Below are 14720 nucleotides of genomic sequence, written 5' to 3'. Positions count from 1 at the left end.
CATATCTGAAAGGTACTCAAATCAAGGAGGACCACTTTGCAGTATGTAAAATTTCTCATGGCACTCTAAGTCAAATGCAAACATTTAAAAAATATAAAGATATAGACATCATGAACATTGTTTCAATCCACTTTCATCAGAAATGACCTCCGACCTCTCGTATCCCAAACTCACACGTCCCACATCCCCTCAGCTGCAGTGCAGGTGGTTTACGTGGCCTGCTAACTGCTCCACGACACCATCTCCTTGGCTAGTGTGGCAGCTCCCCTCAGCTGGAGGGCCTTTCAACAAATATATACACATGTATTTTAACCTTTACAGCAGTTTTCCTTTCAATTATTAGAATGGCTTCATGACTGATTTGTATCTGTCCTCCCAGATTCTCATTTGCTATTGATTCAGTCAATCTGAAAAATTTCTATGGGTTTAACTACTTAGGATATTGGGTATTTAAAATAACCTACAAGGCATTTTTTTGTGTGTGTATAACTGAAGCTAACTTAACTATATGACCCTGTAAAATCTTTTGAAGGGTCATATAGAAGTTTTCTTATATAGTAATTAAGTATTTGAGGAGCTGATCATAGGGAGTTCCAGTGTATTGCTGCCCTTCTCTTTCTTTTTAAGGGAAATATCTTACAAATAAAGGAATAATACCATTGGCCTAAATAAAACTATCCACTTTGAGAGGAATTCAATATCCTATACTTTCATAGAACATCGTAAGGATTTTTCTAAGCCTCACACATCCTTCATAACTATTATGTACCATGATAGTCCACTGAGGTTTAAGTCATTTCTTATTTTTTTCCTACTACAAATACCATAGTAATCAACATTTTCATAAAAGAGAGAGAAACACAGCTGCTTCGTGACAGCTTAAAGGGGACAACAAAGCAATTACTCAGTGCGCTCAGCTTCAAGCAGGACCTGGGGCAGGAGGTGACATCAGTGGGCTCTTCCTCAACCCGTTGCTCACATAAGCCCATTTCCTATCCTGCCCATCTAGTGGTTCTCAAGTTAGGACTTGGGGTGGTATCAGTAAGAGCTGTGTTCAGATAAAATTGGATAGGGTGAGAAAACAACAAAGATGTGTAGTTTTTCTTCCTAGAATAATGCTTAGAATTTAAATGCTCTTACCTTTGGGGAAGGATCTTTTAACGTAAGAGTCATCAAGGAAACAGACTGTGGGCTTCCGAGCTCAGGTGTATCAGGAACAAAGGCTGACCAGTAGCCATAAAGAACTTTTTTTTCTATTGATTTTATAGTAGAAAGAAAACAAGCTAATGCTCCTTGGCGAACTTTGGCTTGGTAAGACCTTTAATAACCAAGAGAAGGGAAAAAAAGAGTCTTTTAATAGTTTTTAAAAATATAAGCAGGAAATACTATTTATTTCAGCCAACTCAAATAATACATTGAGAAATTCAACATTCTGAATAAATCTTAAAGATACCAACATGATATTACAAAAACTTATTTTTCAAAATACAGAATACGTTAAAGCAATTTGTTTACATAACAAGTTAATGAAGTCGACAATTAATAAAACACAACTAGATAGAGAATAAGAGGGCAGCATTTTGATGTCAGGAAACGAGTGTTAGATATAGATATGAGACACTGCAGAGTAGCCATCCATCCAACAAACATGTACCGAGTATCCTCGTGTATGTGCCAGGCATTGTGCTCAGGGTGGCAGACACGACTAGCTTTTAATGGCAGAGATGGACGGTTGAAGAAACAACAACACATTATGATCAACACTAGGGCAGGAGTAGGTAGAAGGGTCACATAGAAGGGGTACCTAAGCCAGAATGAGGGGGTCGAAAAAGGCTTCTCAGAAGATATGACTGCTAAGCCCATACTGAAGATGAGTGGTGATTAATGAGGCAAAAAGGCAAAAAAAAAAAAAAAAAGTGCAAGACTATACCAGGCAGAGGAACGATACGTACAAAAGCAGATCAAGAGAACAAGGCAAAACGCAGAGTAATGCAAAGTCCCACATAAATGGGACTTTTTCAACTTAAGTCACATGCAGCAGTCATATAACTTAGCAAAGTTATAAAAATGTACATGCAACTTAGAATATAAGGCATAAAAATATAACAAAATACTACTACCTCATTTTGCTCTGCATGCCTCCTTCAGCATCAGAATAATCTGACTCACTGCTGCTGACCCTTTTCCAGCTGGAAGAACTGAAGGCTGGGGAGCCTCGATCTGTTCCTACCACTCCACTTCCATCCAATGGGAAACTCTGGACACCCAAGGAGGAGGCACCCTCAGTACTCCCTTCATACAGGTTCACTCTGCCCAAGCCAGTGACTGGGGCTGCTTCTCTTTCACCACTGGATTCTTCCTCTTCCTCCTCACCTTGCTGGATTTTCTTTGGTTTTACTTTTGATTTTTTCTTTTTATTCTGGTGTGAGGAGCAAATGAAAACATACTTATGATAGCTATTTCAAAACAGCTTTTAACTGACTTACTAGTACTTTCTCATTTGGTAATTGCCAAGTATGTCCCCAACATGTAGTTGGAAGAGAGAAGAGAGAAAAGTGGCACTTACTTAGTACCCTATGTGTTAGGCACTATTCTGAGTGCTTACACATACCCTGTGAGACTGTAAGAAGCAAGGTACCACAATGAAAAATGTGGGACAGAGCGAAACTTGGTTTTTGCCTGGGTTTACATTCTACCTCTGTGACCCTGGGCAAACTGTTTAGCTTCGCTGGGCTTGCCCTTCCTCATCTGTAAGTGTAAGGGTAATACCACGGCTACCTTGCACAGTTGTTGCGAAAGCATTCGGCCTTCTCAACTGGGGTTCCGCAAGAGAATCTAATCTATAGGAAATGACTTGAGTGACTATTTTTCTCGGTTCTCCCAAAAAAGATACATAGTTAGTAACACTCTAGATGCATAAGAAAGACGTAAATCCATTACAACAATGCATGTTTTAAGACATTGGGGCTCTATAGATGCAGACACCAAGTAAAAGGCAGCTTTTCTCCTACTTCTTTCTTTCTGACATTCAAGTATCTTTGGAATAGGTGCCCGCCTCTCCATTCTCAAAGTCCCTGACGTTGGGGCAGAAGGTCCTCATCACGTCTACCTTAGGTTATTAATGTGGCTCCAGACTCAAACCCTTTTACTTGTTACCACAGTGATTTCTCTGAAATGCAAATCGTATCACATCACTCCGCTATATATTATTTTTCAATGAATCCCCACCACCTATATGATAAAAGCCCAAATTCCTTGGCATACTATCTAAGACCCTTATAATTTGGCCTCTGCTACATACTTGCCCCAGCTCTCCCCTCCTCACGCCTGACACTCTAGCCCTACTGGACGACAGTGGGCTGCACGCATTCTCATTCTCTTCGTTGATACACCTTTTGTCCCCTTGGAATAACACACTTTCCTTCCTTCTCTATACGCCTACTCATTCTTGAGACTCAGTTCAGCCACCACGTCTTTTTAAAGGACTTCTTACTCCTCAATTGGATTAGGTGTCTTGAATGTGTTCCCAAGTACCCTGTGAACATTCTGATGAAAGAAATCATTACATTGCATTGTAGCTCCCCCAAACTCCTAAAAACAGTCCATTTACTTAAATGCTTGGCACAATGTCTGGGATTGGCAAATGTATGGTAAATGTTGAATAAGTGACAGAATTCCTAATCATAAGCATTTGTATCAGGTATTACACTTCTATATGCAATACCTTGGCTATATATCTGTATATTCTAGCTTCTCCAACAGAAACATGAGGGAGATGGCAGCTATCTGGAAAGGCTGGGCAATCTGGTGAACGTAAGGAGTGTGGAGATAGTGAGCTGACCGACAACGGGTTCTAATGGTCTAGAGAGGGGTTGGCAAATTACAGTCCAAAGGCCAACTCCAGCCCAGCGCACAGCCTGTTTCTGTAGTAAGTTTTACTGGAACACAGCCACACTCATTCATTACATAGTGTCTATGGCTACTTTGGCATTAGGACATCAGAGTTGGCAGTTGCAACAGAGATCTGAAAGACCAGCTAGCCTTTCGCAGAAAAAGTTTGTTGACCTGTGGTCTCGAGCATTTGAGGGATGAGGATGCTTGGCTTTGGGGGTAAAGCGAATGCCTATTTTCATAGCTGCTATACTGCCTGGACATCTTAGGAGGGTAAGATACTCTAACTGATATTTTCAGCACTGTGATGAATTTAAATTTACTATGCTAAAACCCCGAAATGGAATCCAATTCAAGGTGAGCCTTTGGCACAGTAGTGATGCATATCACAGAAAACACATAGCAAACAATTAAAAACGATCTGCAGCTTAAATCTAAATAGACATAAATGTACCAGAGTTGGGCGAGAAGCGCTGGATTCCGATTGCTGCGGTTTGACAGGTGGCCGCCCATCGTACTGAGGAAGCGGAGTGGGGTATAACACTTTGGGCATCTCTATGTTTACTCCAGGGAGTCCATGAAACATGGATTTCTAATGACGATGATTAAGGAAACACACACAAAAAACATAAATCAAAAACCAGAATTATTCATCATGTTCTAGCTCAAACAGATTAATGTTTAGAAACTTAATTAATGAAATAAAAAATGAGACAGAAAATAGATGGCTTGAAGCTAGTTTAGGACTTAAGAGTCTAATCTCCTCAGCCTATAGCTGGGTCTGCTTTGGCCAGATCAGGGTAGGCTTGATTTCAGTTTATTTATTTACTGATTATTTTTATTTATTAAGTTAAAAAATGTATCCAACCAGTCTTATCCAATTATTATCTCTCTCTCTCTCTCTCTCTGTTTTTTGTGGTTTTTTTTTACCAATCTATCATTTTTTCAGCTTACCCCTGTCCACATCTAGCTATCTCTCTATTTAGGAACAGAGGAAATGACACAGGGAAAGAATTAAAATTTTAGTCATGATCAAACATGGCTTTGATCTGAGGCCAGCACAAAGCTTCTTACTATTTCCTTGCTCAACTGAAGACAGCTGGGCCCCAGAGAGGCTGACCTGACTTTCCTACTGATTGGCAGCCTACTGACACACATCTTTTGTTTTGTTTTGTTTTGTTTTATTTTTTACTGTTAACTTCCCTCAATCTTTTTTTTTTTTTTTTTAGTTTCAGGTGTACAAAACAACGTAATAGTTAAGACATTTCACCCTTCACAGAGTGATAACCTCCCCTCCCCCAATCTCTTGCCCCTCTGACATCGTACATAGCTGTTACAATTCCATCGACAATTCGCTATGCTGTACTCCACATCCCGTGACTATATCTGACAAACATCTTCATTGGCCTGCCTACCACACGGGGGCAAGAGCCAAGGAGAAACCCTGGTTCTTCTTTCAAGTACAAGAAGGTTCAATGTAATCAAAAATTATCTACAGATCTTACCTCATAACCTATTCCCTTCCAAAGTTAAAATTCACAGATGAAATATTAGAATTTTGATACATTTACTAAAGCAAGGCTTATTGTTTTCAATTCATTTTAAGTATGCTGGAATGTGAACATTTTAGTCTTCTCTCTTAAAATATAATATCCTAAAGCTAGCCTTGCAGTGATCATGGAAAGTGGTCCTTATGCCTGGGGTTTAAATAGGAAAGACACCAGCCATTATAAGGATGTGGGGTTTAAGCAGACAATGCCTTACCTTTAGCACAGCTAGGAGAGCTCCAAGTTCATCAGTCTCTGTCAGTTTCATCTTCCCACCATTTAGAAGAGATTGTATACCTTTTAATGCATTTTGTAACAACTAGGGGGAAAAAGGAGACCAAGTTAAAAGGTAAATGAAATTTGGTTGTCTAGGCATCAACTTTCTAGCACCATTTAGGATGGAGGAGAAAAAGTTTTTAGATGATGATGAAAAAAACCTTTAGACGGGTGGGGAAGCAGAGATGAAGGTCCAAGAGAAGAGATCTTCTCTTCTAACGTCTACTAATTATTGAATAAGAGTGGTCTTATCATACATGTTTATAAACCAGCATGTACAAATGGCAAGTAAGAAACAAAGAAGAGATGTTTAGTAGGAAGAATGCAACAGGAATGAAAAAAATGGCAGCAGAGATCAGAGGCGGGAAATCTCTATAATGCAACAACCGAGCAGTTCTTAGAGGCAAAGAAACATATGTGGGGACAGGTTTCTGGAGGGCAATTCTGATCAAGATTGATTTTCTGACTCAGTAATCTCATTTCTAGGATTCTGTCCTTAAGAAATACTCCCCAGATAGAGAGGATGTGAACTTATAGCCTTGTTTGAAACAGTGGGAACACAAAAAAAAACTTCAATTTCTGTCAATTATGACAAAGAATATGTAAGAAGCTAAACCTCGGCTACATGTGAAACTCAACAATAATAATTGCACGCACTTTGGCAAGCTCTCTACATGTTTTATTTCATGTACTACTCATAAGACCTCTACAAGGCAGGTATATCATTTGTCCCATTTCAGAGAAGAGGAATATGGAGGCTCAAGAAGTTAAGGCTCGTGCTCGCTTCAGCAGCACATATACTAAAATTGGAAGTTAAGGCCCAAGGTCTCCCAGCAACAGAGTTAGAAAACATGAGGCATGACAACAGGTATTGAAAAGAGGTCTAAGAGGTATTAAGCTTAAAAAGGAAAGTGGTAAAACAGCGTATTTAATATCATCCCATTTAAAAATTATAAATATGATCATTTATATATAGAAAAAAAATGTGGGAGCTTGTAGAACAAATTATTTCCAACGCTTATATCTGAGCAGAGAACTATAAAGAACTTGTGCAATCTTAGATCTGTAATTTTTGAAATGTGCTACTCAGAATTTAAAACATGTTAATAAATTGTCATATCTGCATCAGAGTTATAAAAAATGAAATAAAATATTACAGATATTGTTGAATCCACTCCTTACCTTTCTATCTAAAAGACAGTCGCTAGTCTAAATTTGTATTGCTTTTATAGTCAGGAGGAGGAAAAAACTTTCTTTAAAAATCTAAAATTGCAAAACAAAAACAATGGCTAAACAAAACAAACAAACAAAACAGTTTCTTGTAATTTAAACCTCAAAGGCATGACTTTAGTCTTTTTAGGTTATCAACATTCCACTTCTGCCTGTATCTCTAGATAAAACGAATACAGCAACCAAATTAAACTCTTTGGTAACAGCTTCTGTTGCACTGCTGCTTCTAGACACATCTCTAACATTCACAAGATCAGTGGTGGTCCCACCTACCATACAATATGTGATATCATCCATGTCAGACAATTTTGGAGACTGCAAAGTGGTCAAGAAGGTTTGGAAGCAGATACTCTGGTAGGTCTCCTCCAAGTACGGCTGTCCTGGTACACTAAAACATGTAACAGAGAAAGCAACTCAGACTTGGTCTCCTTCGAAATGGGGCTTGCAAAAGAATAAGAATGAAAAGTAGCAGTAATATAGATTAACGGAGTTGGAATATACCCTTGAATGAAACGCCATTATGGGAGACTGTGCGCTTTGGTTAATTAATTACTGCTGTGGGACAGGCTTGAGACTGGAGTGAATAGGAAGAAGGAAAAATGGTTTTCATAGGGAAAAGTTACAGAATTTTGTAGTGGAAGAAGTATGGAGAAAGAGAAACCTCATTTAGTTCTACTCTTCAGTGCTTAGAGGGAAATAACGCAGGCAGGTCCTGTCGAGCCAGAGTCATAGCTGAACCTGCCTTCCTAGTCACTGAACAACACTGCAATGTAGAGACGAGATTATCATCCATCAGTGCAAGTTTGTGCTGCTCATTTTCTTAGAAGAAATTGGCCTTGACACATAAATCTCACCAAAGCTTAAATTCCTATGCATATATCCTTCTAAAAGACCGAATAAGGTTAGAATTCGTACCAACAGAAAACAAAACCTTGGCATATTGCACATATATCACTTTTCCTGTACTTTAGGGATAAGGTCCAAGTCTATTTTTCCTTCATTTCTTTACAAGTTTTCTTTATAAGCAATATTAAAATTAAAAATAAACAATATAAGATGATCTTATTAGCAAAGAACATGGGAAATGCAAAGTAGGTTATTTTTCTGAGGTGGCTCTGGGTTCAGACAGATCGAACCAGCTCCAAAGGGCCCAGGAGAGGCCCTGTCTCATGACACCTGGGAAACCTGATTGGATCTACATACCTGAGACATAAGTTTGCCATACAATGCACTGCAGCTCTCCTAACTTCTGGGTCAGACTGAGTCGAGTCACTCAACTTCATCAAGAGTCCGCTCTTGCCTAATAAGTCTGGGAGGTACTAAAACAAAGTAACAGCCAATGTTGGTCAAAGAACAGCTTCTGGAAAATAACCACTCTTTAGACAGATTTCATTTTTTTTTAACTAAAGGACAGTTAAGTACCAAAAAACTAGCTGCTAGGTAACTCTTTCAGATAGTCACACAAAGATATGCCAAAAAACATCAGTGAGGATCGTCATTCCCAGCCTATGGAGGTGGGGAAGCTCTTCAGTCTTGGCTGAAGGGTAGTGATAATGATAATAATAATGGTTAATATTTACCGAGTGCCAAACACTTTATACGTGTTATCTCACTTCATCCTCAGAGGAACTATTTTACACATGAGAAAACGATGCTTAGAGGGAGTAAGGGTTGTTCAAGGTGACACATCTAATTAATGACAGGACAGAAACCTGAACACAGGCCAGTTAGTTCAGAGCCTGTGCCCCTAAATGAAAGACAACACACTTTAAACTACCTTTTGACATTTGGAGCCATTGCAGTAAACCAGAGCTGCCAGGGCTTGAAGAATTTTCACGTGTGTCCAGGAGCTGCACTGTTGAAGAGCGGAAATCGTATACGCCAACAGGAAATCCAGGTTCTGTTCATCAACAATTACCTATCAACAGAGGGAAAAATACATGTGATCTAACTTCTAAAAAATTTTCTTATTCTTTCCAGACATGTATGCTCATCTGAATCAAGCTGTGTAAGAGAGTGCCTGTGTGCCCATCTTCTTTATGTCAAAAAGATCAGTTCTAAAGGCCTTGAAAGTTCGAGCAAGACAGAGATGTCTCCTTGCCCCAGGGCCTCGTTCACTTCTTCCCCTTTACTCCTTCACTCAAAATAGAACCATGGCAACTTTTCCTTGAACTAACCAGACACTGGCAGCTGTAAGTACACGGATATGTAAGACTCAATCCACTAAAATTTCTCAATTCAACTAAATTGCCTTATCCATAGTAAACACTCAACAAATACATTGTAAATAAATATGTCTACTAAATTCCTACTATGTCTCTAACATAATAGGGTGAATACAAATGGGAGAGATGGCATATCCTTGTCCTCAAGTTGTTTATAATCTTGTTGGGAAAAAGTGGGCTAACCAACTCACAGACAATTGACATAAACTATCATCAAATGCTAGAGAGTTGGTTAAGGGCTGTAGATGCCATAGGTGATTAGAAACTATTCCAATTGCCAGTGTTACAAAGATGATATACATGAGAATAGTAAACATTCAGAAGCATTCACATCAATTTGAAAAATTCTACACTTGAAAATAGCCTTATTGCATTTAGGAAGTCGCACGTAGCAGGCACTGTTGGTCCCTACCAGCATTTACCTCCTCTTTTCTTGCTGGCAGGGTAGATTTTATTTGGGTGCCCTCCTCTCCCACATGAGACCTAAGGGTAAATCCTAATTAGTCTAAGACAGTAGTTCTCTACGAGGGGTAATCTTGTCCCCCAGGGAACATGTGGCAATGTCTGTAGACATTTTTCACTGTCACAATTGGAGTGACGCTACTGGCATGCAGTGGACAGAAGCCAAGGATCCTGCTAAACATCCCCAGGACAGCCCCCTCTACCCCACACAAAGAATTACCCAATCCAAAATACCCATAGTGCCCAGCTTGAGCTGCACATTGGAATCATCTAGGAAGCTTAAGCCCTCCAGGTGATTCCACGGTGCCGCCACGGTTGAAACCTCCAGTTTAAGCCACTCACGGTAATACCATGCCTATGCTCAAACCGGTCTAGAGGGGCTATGAGATGACCTAGGTCTCCCCAGCCAGATATCAGGGGAGGTCTGCTGAAGAGTCTATGGGACAAATTTCCTCATTCTTAAATAAAAAGACACAAAATCCTCAGTTCTTTTGCTTCTGCTGGGTATTATTTATTTTGCATGGGATGCCTAGGATTGAAGCAGCCACCTCAGGACTGTGAGAGATGCTGGCGAAGGATAACCCCCATTCTGCAGATAGCAGAATGGAAAGATGTCAGCAATCCTCTGATTTTTAAGTGTCCCTAGAGCTGCCTCCCTTAGGGCTTGTAATGCGACGTAATTTTTTTTTAAAATATTGTTTCGCTACTCTGGATTGTTTTTTCTGTTTCTTTCGGCCAGCAGCACCCTAGATTACGTAATGCTAATTGATAAGTTTTCTGCGAACTGCATTCACCTACTCATGTGGTAGCCTATGGTTAACAGCCTTAATTTTTTTTAACTATTCTTAAAAAGACAACAGATTTATTTAGCAAGTTGGAAAAGGTTCTGGAGAGAAGGGAGCTATAGTAAGACCTTGATACAAATAAAGGGGTCTTTTTATCTAGGGTCCTCTGGCTCCCAAGCTACTTCTCATGTTCTCTGAAAACCAAAAGTAGACCACAAAAATGGTAGCTTTAGGAAAGAGGAAGGAAACAATATTGGTAGGAAAGAAGTCGGGGATTATTTCAATTTATTCTTAGATATATGTTGGCCACATACATTTTTCAACAAAAATTCTAAGAGTTGGGGGCCTAAATGATACTGGTTTCTTGAACCAAACAAAAAGAAATACCTCTAATAGAGAAACTTCTAGAATTGTGCAGAATTTTTTTTTTTTTTTTTTGGTCTGTTTCTTTTAATATCATTCTTAGTGGGCATTTGCTTTTTCTATAGCTTCTCAAAAGACCAGCCTACCATACCTATCACAGATGAAGTATTTCAAAGGTACTTATTCTCAAACTTCATGATCTGAATTCTAAAGTTACAAAAATGATTACCTGTAATGTGTTAAGTAAATGGTGGATAAGCTGAGACACTTTGCTGACAAGATGATTCTGATTAACAGGCACCAGTCGGCAAGCTTGGACAAGAAGCGTACTGACATCCTACAAAAAAAAATAAAAAAGACAATGGAAAGGTGATATACCTATTAGTTAAAGTGAAAACCCCTCCCCCCCAAAAAAAAGCACAGCCAAATGGGAAAATAAAAGTGAATGTTCACAAATTGGGAAAAGATGAAATTTGAGACAGTAGGGGGGAAAATGAAATGACAGCATAAAAATAGGATGTGCCAAAAAAATAGAAGAAAAAGAATCAATATGCTTTTTGTCAGGCGAAAGACTCGAGAATCTCTATGCAGAGACAGTACAATTAAATAACCAAAGAAAGGATTCCATAATATTAAGGCATACATTTTAGTTAATACCAAAAAGTAGCAAACCAGGTTTGATTTTCAATGCTAGTGGGAAAATCAGAAATGATGCTTGGATGAATTTAATGTAAAATTAGAAAATTCTGGGGGAAAAAAAGGAACCTATTTGCAAATAATACTATTCATTTATCCATTGATGTTTATTGACTGAAAAGGCTCTGAGCACCTACTATGTGCCAGGTAGTACGCTAGTTCTTGGCACTCCAAAGGTAAACAAACCTATTTCTGAACCTCCAAAAGCTCACAATCTAGTGAGAGAGACAGAAATATTCACAAATACTTAAAGTGAATTAAGTGCTGAAAGAATTAAGTATAAACTCTGGGGGAATGGTAATTAGGGAAGTCTTATAAAGGTGATTTTTAAGCAGAATCTGGAATTATTTGAAGGATGAGTTAAAATCTGCAGATAGACAAGGCACTGAAAGACATTGCAAGCAAAGGAAATGGAATGTGCAAAGACTTGGAATACTAATAGGTGTAAAATACCAGTAGGTGCTTGAGGAACAGTAAGTTTTAAATGACTGCACACAAGGCACAAAAGAAGTCTCAGGACAGGAAAGTAGAAAGGCACATATTTTGGGTGCAAAAAATATCAAATTATACAAATAAAACAAAAGTCCCCAATTACTCCCTCAAATCCACTCCGCTCCCTAGTGACACACACTATTATTTTGTTGTGCACTCTTTGTATCTATAAATATACACAAATTTTTAAACCTCCCCAGCCTATATTGGTCTGTATGAATTGTTCTGTAACTTGCTTTGACCATTTACCAATATGTTTTGAAGTTCTTCCCAAATCAAAGTTTTACTTTTCTAATCACATTTTTTTCCACTAAAGAAAAGATTAACTCTAGTAGCAGAGCAAAGGGTGGTTTGGAGAAGGCTGGACTGGAGGCAGGAGATAATTTAGAAGAGAACAGTGGAATAGTCCAAGAAAGACTCAGCTTGCCTGAGGCTCTAAGGCATTGGTGATGGGAACAGAGACAACAGTATGGACTGAGAAATACTTATGAGATAGATGCTAAAGAATACGGATTGGATAAGATCTGAAAGGAAGGAAAGGCGAAGAACTAGTTCGTGCCTGTGTGAGTTGGCAAACTGCATGTGCACATTTGTGTGTGTAGGGGAACAGAATGGGTTGGGGATGGTGTGTGTATATGGAGGTGATGTACTCATTTTTAGGAACTGTCAAGTTTGAGGTGCCTGTGAGCACCAGACGGCAGTGGAATGACTGGGTCAAGAGTTCAGGGAATTCAGTAGGTAGTATCCAAGGCCTGATGTGTGTGAATAATATTACTCAAAGTCAGAATACTTCCAAAGAGGAGGCAGTGGGCAGAGCTAGCATGGAGGAACGGAAAACAGCAAATTTTGTGACAGACTTAAGTTCCAATTCTAGCTATGCCTTTTGCCAGCAATATGACATTGGATTTTTATGAGCCTCAGTGTTTTTATCAGTAAAACAGACCTAACAGTACCCGGGTTCTAGGTTTCCTGGAACTGTGAACGGGTAAGTACAGTACGTGGTCCGCGTGCCATATACTTAATCAATAGTAGCAGTGAATTTTACATACAAAGTATTCTGGATGCATGGAGTGGAGCAAGAGGGCAGGAAGGTGGTACCAGAGATGACACCTGTGTTGACATCACAGCAGAAGTCAAGTTGGGTTATGAAAGATGCGAGTTTGCAAAGAACTGCAGGGTCTTCCAGATAGAAGAGGAAAGAGCCACGGTCGGAGGTAGCAAACGAGCCTGGAACTAAGTAACGCGAAGTGGAGGTGAGAAAAGCCGGGAGAGGCAGGCGGAAGTACCAGCGAGGATCCCTGAAGGGTGGGGACCGGGCCAGCAGGCGCATCTGGGGTCCTCCCGGCCCGGCCCGCCGCCTACCTCCGGGGCCACGCCGCCGCCCTCGCTGTAGTTCTCGGAGATGAGCTGGTCTAAGAGCAGGTGGATCTCGGTGCGGGCGGAGCTACTGTCATCCGGCCGCAGGGCGCAGAGCCTGGCCGACAGGCGGCGGAACCCCCTGCCCTGCTCGCCAGGTAGCTCCAGCGGCAACTCCCGCGGCGGCCCGCCCAGCAGGGAGCCGACGACTTGTACCGTCGCCATCTTTCCTACGTCGACCAGGGAAACACTTCCGGGGCATCCCTGTCTCCGCGCGCCAGTCCCGGAAATACCTTACTTGAACTAGAACCTGATGCCGTAGGGTTCCAAGACCAAAGAGCCAATTTCTCAGACGGGTGCCTTGCAAATACTCGTCAGGAATTGGCTTGGAGACTTGTTCGCCGCCCACCTTTTCTTGAGCCCTGACTATAAAGAGGCAATTCTATTTGTCTTCCCAAAACCTTTGTTCCTGAGCAGGGCTGACATTCCAGTTTAGTACCAGCCTGCAGATTCGGGCTGGGCTTGGAAAGGGGCTGCTGTGGATGGCAGTGGCAGAAGCAGCTAGTTCTATGACATTCTTCTACTCTTCGTACATCCTATGACAGCCCCTGATTTTTATCCCCAGGCATAAAACCCCGCTGGAAAGAGGTTACGTTCCCCAGTATTCCCTGCAGCTGGCTGTGAATCCTCCTGTGGATCTTGAGACAGCTCACCACACAAAAGTAATTTGGGAATTCAAACTGAACTATATAACATACAACCTGCCTAAGGGTAGCCTGGTTGAGGTTGGACACCCCAAGATTTCCTGAAACTTGAAAAGCAAGATGCTGGAAAAGAGCCATTTTTATAGCTGTGGACAGTTTTCATCCACCCAAGAGGTGAAGGCTTGACATTAACATTTGGGCAGACTAAGAAAACCTTTGAGTTATGCAAATATGAAGCAAGTTCTCACCCATGGCTCTTAGAGGAAACCTTGAGGTCACCTGAATGCACACGTTTTATCCTGAGAATAAAACACTTCTGTTTAGCAATGGCAATTGGGGGTTTGTTTTAGATAGCTAGTTCTCTGAAGACTGGGCTTCTTTGGGGAGAAACATTTTTTGTTTGAATTTAGATTTCACTATGCTTGTATATTATTGTTTATTCTTGGGATATGTGCATATGTAGGTTATGCATGTGTGTGTATTGTTGATATTCAAGCATTTGCTCAGATCAGGAGCTAAGACCTAGTCACTGATATTTCAGTCTGAGTTCTGAAGCAGAGCCTCAGATGAGGTTAGTAGGTGAGTGACTTATTCAGGAATGAACAGGGAAGAAAAGAGAATCAATACAAGTATGTGTTATCGAATTGGCCATTGCAAAGGGTGAGTGATTGCTCACTCCCTAGGAATTTCTGA

The 14720-nt window shown here is 40.4% G+C and overlaps 1 protein-coding gene across 1 annotated transcript in view; it reads right to left on the bottom strand.

The window, feature by feature from the left end:
- Positions 1-13573, bottom strand: part of HEATR6 (HEAT repeat containing 6) — a 30712-nt gene extending 17139 nt beyond the window's left edge. The window contains exons 1-9 of the mRNA XM_019732543.2: positions 13330-13573; positions 11009-11116; positions 8722-8862; positions 8148-8263; positions 7218-7332; positions 5656-5757; positions 4346-4483; positions 2121-2419; positions 1141-1318 (exon numbers count right to left, since the gene is read on the bottom strand). Of these exons, the coding sequence (XP_019588102.2) occupies positions 1141-1318; positions 2121-2419; positions 4346-4483; positions 5656-5757; positions 7218-7332; positions 8148-8263; positions 8722-8862; positions 11009-11116; positions 13330-13548 (1416 nt within the window). The 5' untranslated portion in view covers positions 13549-13573. The remainder of the gene's footprint in view (positions 1-1140; positions 1319-2120; positions 2420-4345; positions 4484-5655; positions 5758-7217; positions 7333-8147; positions 8264-8721; positions 8863-11008; positions 11117-13329) is intronic.
- Between the last annotated feature and the right edge of the window lie 1147 nt (positions 13574-14720).

The sequence above is a fragment of the Rhinolophus sinicus genome, linkage group LG15 (assembly GCF_036562045.2).
Source record: "Rhinolophus sinicus isolate RSC01 linkage group LG15, ASM3656204v1, whole genome shotgun sequence".
Taxonomy (NCBI): domain Eukaryota; kingdom Metazoa; phylum Chordata; class Mammalia; order Chiroptera; family Rhinolophidae; genus Rhinolophus; species Rhinolophus sinicus.
This window is presented reverse-complemented; position numbering and strand designations above follow the sequence as displayed.